The sequence below is a fragment of the Lolium rigidum genome, chromosome 4 (assembly GCF_022539505.1).
Source record: "Lolium rigidum isolate FL_2022 chromosome 4, APGP_CSIRO_Lrig_0.1, whole genome shotgun sequence".
Lineage (NCBI taxonomy): Eukaryota > Viridiplantae > Streptophyta > Magnoliopsida > Poales > Poaceae > Lolium > Lolium rigidum.
The window spans coordinates 250,227,250-250,236,017 of NC_061511.1; the positions used below are offsets into that span (position 1 = coordinate 250,227,250).

Below are 8,768 nucleotides of genomic sequence, written 5' to 3' on the forward strand. Positions count from 1 at the left end.
CCGGGGACGCCTCGGACGTCGCGGGCGATGGCGCCGCGGGCGAGGCGCCGCGGGCGACGGGGGCGCCGCGGGCGAGGGCACTCGTAGGCGACGGGGCGCCGCGGGCGAGGGCGCCGGGGACGCCTCGGACGTCGCGGGCGATGGCGCCGTGGGCGAGGGCGCCGCGGGCGGCGGGGCGCCGCGGGCGAGGGCACCGCAGGCGACGGGGGCGCCGCGGGCGGGCGGCGCCGGCGCGGCGACGGGCGACGGGGCGCCGCGGGCGGGGAGGCCACCGCGGTCGGGCGTCGGCGCGCGGCCGCGGGAGGGCCAGCGGGCGCCGGGGACGCCGAGGGACCGGGCGGGGCCGGCGCCGGGGAAGCCACCTCGGTCGGTCGTCGGCGCGCGGCCGCAGGAGGGCCAGCGGGCGCCGGGAGCGTCGTCGGAGGTGTCGCCATGAGTCCCTGCTGAAACGGAAAAACCAACTCGTCAAAGTACACGTGCCGGGAAGTGATGACACGATGAGAGACCGGGTCGTAACAGCGGTAACCCTTGGTGTTGGCGGGGTAGCCGAGAAACACACAAGGGAGGGAGCGCGGCGCAAGCTTATGCGCGGCGGTGGCAGCAGTGTTAGGAAAACACCGGCAGCCGAAGATGCGGAGGTCATCATAGGTGGGCGGCGCACCGTAAAGGAGATGATGCGGCGTGTAGGACCAACGCACACGACACGGGCGGATGTTGACGAGGAGAGTCGCCGTGGCAAGGGCATCCGGCCGGAATCGCGGGGGCATGGAGGCATGGAACAGAAGGGTGCGGACGCGAGTCGTTGAGGGTACGAAGCATCCGTTCGGCACGGCCATTCTGTGAAGAAGTGTATGGACACGTGAGGCGGAAGATGGTGCCGTGGGTGGCGAGAAGTGAGCGAATGGTGACGTTGTCGAACTCCTTGCCGTTGTCGGTCTGGAAGGCGTGAATGGGGCGACCAAACTGAGTGGAGACGAACGCGAAGAAGGCGGTGAGGGTGGTGGCAACATCTGACTTACGGCGAAGTGGAAAAGTCCATACAAAATGCGAGTAATCATCAAGAATCACAAGATAATAATTATAACCAGAGTTACTCGGAACCGGCGAGGTCCATACATCACTATGAATGAGTTGAAAGGGAAAAGATGCGGCCGTGGAGGACGAACTAAACGGAAGGCGAACATGTTTGCCTAGACGACATGCTTCACAAGAGTGGGCATCCGTTTTATTACAAGTAAAGGAGAATCCTTGCATTATTTGACGCAGAGTGGCGGAGCTAGGATGGCCAAGACGGGCGTGCCAAAGGTCGACACCGGCGGAGAGGGCGAGTGGACGGCCGGTGGTGGTGGAGGCCGCGCCAACGGGGTAGAGATCGCCGGGGCTGTCACATCGGTGGAGGAGCATCCGGGTACGACCATCCTTGACGAGAGAAACCAAAGCGTCAAATTCCACGATCACGGGGTTATCACGACGGAAAGATTTAACGAAACAAGGTTTTTGATCAAGTCGGGAGAAACGAGAACATTATGGAGAGAGAGGGGAGTGGAGGTGGAAGGAAAAGAGACAGAACCGGTGTGAGTAATAGGAAGAGCATGACCGTTGCCAACGATGATGCGAGAAGAAGTGGAAGCGGGTGTGGAAAAGGAGAGGTTACCGGGATGCGCCGCCATATGCGCGGAAGCGCCGGTGTCCATGAACCAATCGCCACCGCCACCATACGCCCCGGGAGGGGGCGCTCTGGAGGGCGGTCAGGAGCGCGGGATCCCACGGGGTCGCACCCGGAGGGGCGGCGTAGGCCGGGGCAGGCTGGGGCGCCGCGTAGAACGCCTGGTGGGAGGCTGGACGCGGCCCCATAATGCCCGGGTAGGGGGCGCGCGGCACGGGCATGGAGTAGGCGTGAACAACCCCGGTCCACGGGTTGTGACCGGCAGTCCATGGCGGAGGGGCGGTGTACTGCGGGGGACGAGGCGCGGGGGCGGCGGTATTGGCGCCACTGTTGCCGCCACCGTTGCCACCGCCACGGCGACGACGGCCACGGCGGCCACCACCAGGAGGAGCCGGCTGGCCGGTCCGAGGACCGGTCCGGCCGGCCGGGGCGCCGGCGGGCCCGGTCCAGGGGCCGGTCCGACCGGGCGGCGGGGCGGCGGCGGGGAAGCCCGGCGGCGGACCCGAGGGCGAGCGCAGGGGCGCGGGCGCGGGAGTCCGGGCACCGCGGGAGAAGCCGGCGGCGAAGGCGGTGTGGGCCGCCCGAGCCCGGAGGTGCTTGAGGCGGCGCTCCTCGAGGCGCGAGTACGCCACGGCCTGCTCGTAGGTGGGCGTGGTGAGGAGCGTGAGGTTGGAGGCGGCGTTGCTGAGATCCTCGCCGAGACCCGCCGACAGGGTGGAGAGCATGATCTTGTCATCGATCGGGAACTCCAAGTCACGGAGCTCATCGGAGAGGCTCTTCTGCTTGAGGGCGTAGTCATCGAGAGACAGGTCGTTCGGTGGGTGCCGAAGAACTCCTGTTGGAGGAAGGTGACCCGCTGGATTTTGTTGTCGGTGAAGAGGCCGGTGATCTTATCCCAGACCGTGTGGGCGGAGTCGCCGTCGCGGACGACGGTGCGGAAGATGTCGTTGGAGACGGTCTGGTAGAACCAGCGGATGATGGTGGCGTCGATGGCGAGCCACTCGGGGTCGTGCGGCATGGCGAGGAGGTCGATGGTGCCGTCGACGTGATCAAGGAGATCATACTCGCGGAAGAGCAGCCCAAAGTACGTCTTCCACGGGAAGAAGTTGGCAGCGGTGGTGGAGAGCTTCAGCGGCACGCGCTCGGCGATGGGGATGTCGCGGATGACGGCGACGGAGGGGCCGGCGAAGGGGTTGCTGCTGCCGGAGCCGGAGGAGGAGTCGAAGCGCGCCATGGCGGAAGCGGTGGGGAGGGCCGGCGGCGCCCTAGATGAGAAGGGCGGCGGCTAGGGTTGGAAGTGGGGAGGGCCGGCGGCGCCCTAGAGAGGAGGGGCGGCGGCTAGGGTGGATGGCGGAAGCGGTGGTGGTGGGGAGGGCCGGCGGCGCCTAGAGGAGGAGGGCGGCGGCTAGGGTTGGGGAGGGCGGCGGCGCCTAAGGAGGAGGAGGGCGGCGGCTAGGTCGGGACCCGAAGGGTCTCCGATACCATGTAGAGAAGGGTATTGGAGATTGCACAACACCAATAGGGCCGGCTGCTCGTATATATATAGGCGGACACATGTACAATTACAGGTACAACCCTGAGAAAACACGGGGACCTATATCTATACAATATGTTACTCAACACGAGGAGCCCATCAACAATTAGAATTTAGAAAGCCCACATGCCCTAAGCCCAACCCAAGTGGAGCGATGCGGGAGTAACCCTAGACTACCACAAGCGCACGTCCGCACACAGCCTCTCCTCCTGTCTGAACCCACTCCCCGTCTCTTGCAGTCCTCCAACCACCACAACCTCGCCCAGAGCGAGACGAATCGAGCAAAATGATTGGACTACGGCCGATTCATTTGGTACCTAGGGGGTCGCCCCACCGCGACCTGGACGAGGATTGGGGTCTCCTCGCGTGTGAGTCACGACCTTCCTGCCAGAGCGGCTCACGGCCTCGCGCAGCTCCCTCCTCATCCTCTCCTCGTCGACACCTCCGAGGATGCTCGACGGGACGCCTCGGCGCTCCATGCTCGTCGCCTTGCCGTGGAGTCCGGTGCGTTGATTGAAGGACGCTGCTGAAACTCTCCTTCTTAGATTCTTGTTGACAATATTTTTTGTTCAGTATATTATTTCGGGCTATTCATGAATTCCCGATCTCAAACCTGAATTATCGGGTACCCGAATTGTCGGGAATCAAATATTATGATGCATTTTCGGGTGTCATTTTCCAGAACCCAAAATATTTTTTTCCTGAATTTCCCATCCCAGAATTTCAGGATTTCCATAACGCTCGGAGTGACTTGGCAAAAGCCGTCGCTATTGTTTGGTGCGGCCGTGGTTGCCACATGTCCATTTGTTTGCCGAGTTTATTTTTACGTTTAGCGTGTTTGCCGTGTGTTTTTAAAGTTCTTTGCCGAGTGTGATTATTGCCGAGTTTGATTCTTTGCCGTGTGTTTTCTTTGGGAAGTGCTTTGTCATTAAAGACGACACTGGGTAAACCGAGCTATACCCGGCCGGAAAAACAAAATTTCCACAGTAGCGAGTCCAAACACCGATTGGAAGGATTCCCGACAACTTGTGAATCTTTGAACAAATCTTGAAAACACACTACATCAGCAGCGGGAAGAGAGGATGGTCACGAAATTTCCACGCTGTGGATGAACTCAGCTTCAGCAACGGTGGCAGATTCTTCTGATGGCTCGCTCACTTCCTCCATCTCCCCGGTGATATCCTCGAGTGACATCCCTTTGGTCTCCGGCAAGGCAAGCGTGAACATAATTCCAACCAGGTTGCACCCTGCCAGCAGGAGCAGCGAGCTGCGGATACTCGTCTGAGAGTACTGGAACCAGAGCACGCCGATGATGGCACCACACTTGCCCCCGGCAGCTGATATGCCGTTGCACGTCGAGCGCAGCCGCGTGGGGAATATCTCGGTCGGCAGGATGAAGGTGGTGGAGTTGGGGCCGAAGTTGGCGAAGAAGAGGGTGAAGGCGTACATGATGGCAAAGCCCGCGTGCATGCTGGGACTGGACCAGAACTTGTAGGAGGCAGCGAGGCCGATCATGAAGATGGTCATCATGGTGAAGCCCATGAGCTGGATTTTGATGCGGCCGATGCGGTCGACGAGGAGGACGGTGAGGAAGTACCCCGGAAGAGAGCCGCTGACCACGATGATGGCCTGCGTGCGGGCTATCTCGTAAGTCTGCTCGAGCGGGCTCATCTGGCTCGCGTCCCCAAACCAGCCGATGCCGCTGAAGATGTCCTTCATGAAGAGGTTGAGCGAGTAGAAGACGACGTCGAGGACGAACCAGCACACGGTGGTGCTGAGGAGCTGGCGGCCGTGGCGGCGAAGGAAATCCATGGAGAACAAGCCGTACTCTTCATTCCTCTCTATGGCGTCCGCCTCTTCTTTCTCGGGCACGATGTCGATGTCGAGGACCGCGGCCATGTCCGACGCCGCGAGCTTCAGGTTCTTGGCGATGAGGGCGGTGTAGCGCGCCGTCTCAGGCATCTTCATGCGCCAGTAATAGGTGAGTAGTGCAGGAACGGCGCCGAGCATGAGCACGATGCGCCATACATAGTCCGCTTGCCCAACTGGGTCAGTCTCGTACGCGGCCGTGTTCTTAAATCTCGCGGAGAGCGCCAGAACGACGGCACCAGCAGCCAAATTCCCAAGACCCTTCATAAGATCGAGGAGGAAACAATTTCAGAACGATGCTCCGAAGGATGCCTCTTGTAATTAAGGTAACACACACCTGCATGGCGAAGACCGCGGCGATGAAGGCCCCGCGAGTCCTCTTGTTGGCGTACTCCGACATGATGGTCGCCGAGAGCGGATAGTCGCCGCCGACGCCGAAGCCAAGCCAGAAGCGGAAGAAGCACAGCGTGGCTATGATGCACTTGGGCTTGTAGTGGAAGGAGAGGCCGGACGCGAGCGAGCACACCACCATGAGCTTGAGCGTGACGCCGTAGATTCGCTTCCGCCCCATCCTGTCGCCGAGCCAGCCGAAGAAGAGCTGCCCCAGGAGCGTGCCACAGAGAGCCACAGCGCTGACGGCACCTGCGACGTCGCTGGGGAGCTTGCCGTCCGCTGAATTGTAGTAGATACGGCCGAGGAGGTCGGCGATGAGGGAGACAGAGAAGAGGTCGTAGGCGTCTGTGAAGAAGCCCATGCCGGCGATGACAATGGTGGTGAAGTGATACAGCTGCGTCCCGGCCACGTCCAGGGCCTGGAGCACCTTGATCTGCTTGCGAGCCCTTCGCGTCTCGCATTTCACCGACGTCACCGCGTCCAGCATGCGGTAGAGCATGGCGCTCCCGACGCCATTCAGGTGGCAGAAAAGGGAGCTGCACGCGTGCCTACGAGCAGGCCAGGTTGTGAACATTGTAATCTCCGGAAAATTTCCCTGGCAAACTTTCAGGTTCCCATGCTATATGTAGTTCTCGTAAAGATTTTTGCAAGCTAACTAGTACTAGATAAAGTTGCGGTTCAAATTATGTGTTTGTTGCTATTATACGACTGGACGAATATCCTTGTCATTGGAAGGACAGCTGCATATTGTAAGATCTAAGATTTTTTTTGCATAAGATCCATATTACTTTCTCCGAGGAAGGCATACAATGCACAACTTGACTAACGAACTTTTCCTTTTTATATATCTTCGTGACGAACTGGCTGCCGAAAAAGGAAATACTGACAACTTTGCTGAAAAACTTGCTGACATCCCTAACCTTCGACAGAAGACGGCAACAAAGCGGCACCGTTGTGCTCTATGGAAAAACAATTAAAGGTTGACGGCAACAACGAGATCGTGTTAAATTTGTTAACATTAGAGGGTGAGAGAGCGAGACAGATGATTTCTTGTATGGACTTCATGCCCAAATGAATAAACCTGAAAACTTCATTTTCTGCCGCGAAGACGATCAATCTATACATCATCTATTTTTCCAGTCGGTTGTAGCTAGACAAAAAAAAAAATTAGATATGGGAGCCTAGCCCAGCCTCTGCATCGAGCGATGCATCCGGTCTTTCATTTATTTAAAAGTATCGGTATAATAGTATTCCGTTAAATTTAGCTTGTTCTTTTCATTAATTAGTGTCCGATCTAGCGGCTGCTTAGCGTACCGCAAACACCACAACCGCAAAAAGTGACTTCCAACAGGCATACAAAAGCAACATCAAACAAAGAAAGCCTCACAAATGCAGCAGAAAACACCACAACCATCGGAACATCCCACCCATGAATACGGCGTGCCACAACCCCAATGGCCGAACCACGACCATGCAGAAACCGCGAAGACCACTAGTAAAACAGAGAACACCCGCTGACCAAACGAGTGCAGATGCGCCCCAACGACGAATGACGGGAAGGAAGAAGAAGAGCACAAGATCAATCAGAGGAAAGGGACGGGAAGGACGAAGGAAATACAATAGGCTTATGCAATTGCCGAAAGCCGGGCAAACAAAACCCCAACACGTAGCACACTTGAGCAGACAGATTGCAACATCTAGCATATGGAGGGCGATGTGTCAACAGATGGCGCACCCAGAATCAGAATGCAACGTGTTATAAAAGCGACAAACAAATAACGAAGAACGAAACAAGAATACACGCAGGGGACACAAGATTTAACGTGGAAAACCCCTTTCAACACAGAAGGGGAAAAAACCACGGGCGCCAGCCAGCAAAACTTCACTATATCGGGGAGTGTTTACAAACGCCGTGGGATATCTTATAATCTGATAAACCCTAGCCGGCGGCTTACAAGATGTATATATAGGCGGTGCCAACGATCCGTACCGTACCCCCCGCACCCCCCGCAGGCATCCCTGTAGGGCACGGCGTATGGGCTAACTTCTGACTACGCTACGCTTCGGCCCAAGCCTCCAGCGACGGGACTCGCTCCGCTCGTCAGAAGTTAGCCTCCCTTTAGTACATGAATTTGGATCACAATACAACAAACTCCACCTTGAGACAAATTCCATCTTGTAGCATGAACTTCAACAATCTCCTGAACAACAAAGAAAAACACTTGCTGGCGCCAACAGCCACTTGGGCTAAACAGTCATACCAACCAAGCTCGAGCAAAGCTCAAACTTGGAAACAGGAACTGGCTTTGTCATCATATCAGCAGGATTATCATGAGTACTTATCTTGCATACCTTCAGTTTACCTTGAGCAACAATGTCGCGAACATAATGGTACTTGATATCAATGTGCTTTGTCCTCTCATGGAACATTTGATCTTTAGTAAGGTATATTGCACTTTGACTATCAGAAAACAAGTTAATGCAAGAATCATCTCCACAAAGCTCAGCATACGCTTCGGCCCAAGCCCCCGGCGACGGGCCTCGCTCCGCTCGTCAGAAGTTAGTGCTTGTGACGGTAAAACACACGTCCGTTGGGAACCCCAAGAGGAAGGTATGATGAGTACAGCAGCGAGTTTTCCCTCAGTAAGAAACCAAGGTTATCGAACTAGTAGGAGATGAAGATCACGTGAAGGTTGTTGGTGAAGGAGTGTAGTGCGGTGCAACACCAGGGATTCCGGTGCCAACGTGGAACCTGCACAACACAATCAAACTACTTTGCCCCAACTTAACAGTGAGGTTGTCAATCTCACCGGCTTGCTGAAAACAAAGGATTAAACGTATGGTGTGGAAAATGGTGTTTGTGTAATATCCCAGGTAATGGGGTTACAAAAATAGAGGATATAGATGTGTGCATTGCATTCATGCATAGAAAATCTGAGGAATTTTCGCGCTTTAAAGTAAAACAGTCCACGATAGTCGAAGTTTCACTTGACCTTGGTGGAATTGAAGTAGCTCATCAAGTCCAGTGCTATAAACCTCAATGTGACTTTGATAAAACTTTGTTTTGGGTAGAGATGATTTGATCTAGGGGGTTAGATCAAATGGAATTAAAACCAACACAAGAATATATGAATCAATGATCAACTACTTGATCTTATTAAAGATCACAACATGATATTCCTTGCCATAACATATGAACATCCATTTAATTGGAAATCAAGTAACAATAATTGGAGAAACTATTCTTCACTTATCTTCTCCATGTCTTAAACTAATCTATGCTCTTATCATAAACCCTATGATATT

The 8,768-nt window shown here is 55.9% G+C and overlaps 1 protein-coding gene across 1 annotated transcript; it reads right to left on the reverse strand.

The window, feature by feature from the left end:
• Positions 1-4,286: 4,286 nt before the first annotated feature.
• On the reverse strand, positions 4,287-6,036 carry LOC124648581 (putative inorganic phosphate transporter 1-13). Its single transcript, XM_047188315.1, has 2 exons — positions 5,407-6,036; positions 4,287-5,330 (listed from the first exon to the last, which is right to left on the reverse strand). The coding sequence occupies exons 1-2, from the start codon at positions 6,034-6,036 to the stop codon at positions 4,287-4,289; spliced, it is 1,674 nt and encodes a 557-aa protein (XP_047044271.1).
• Between the last annotated feature and the right edge of the window lie 2,732 nt (positions 6,037-8,768).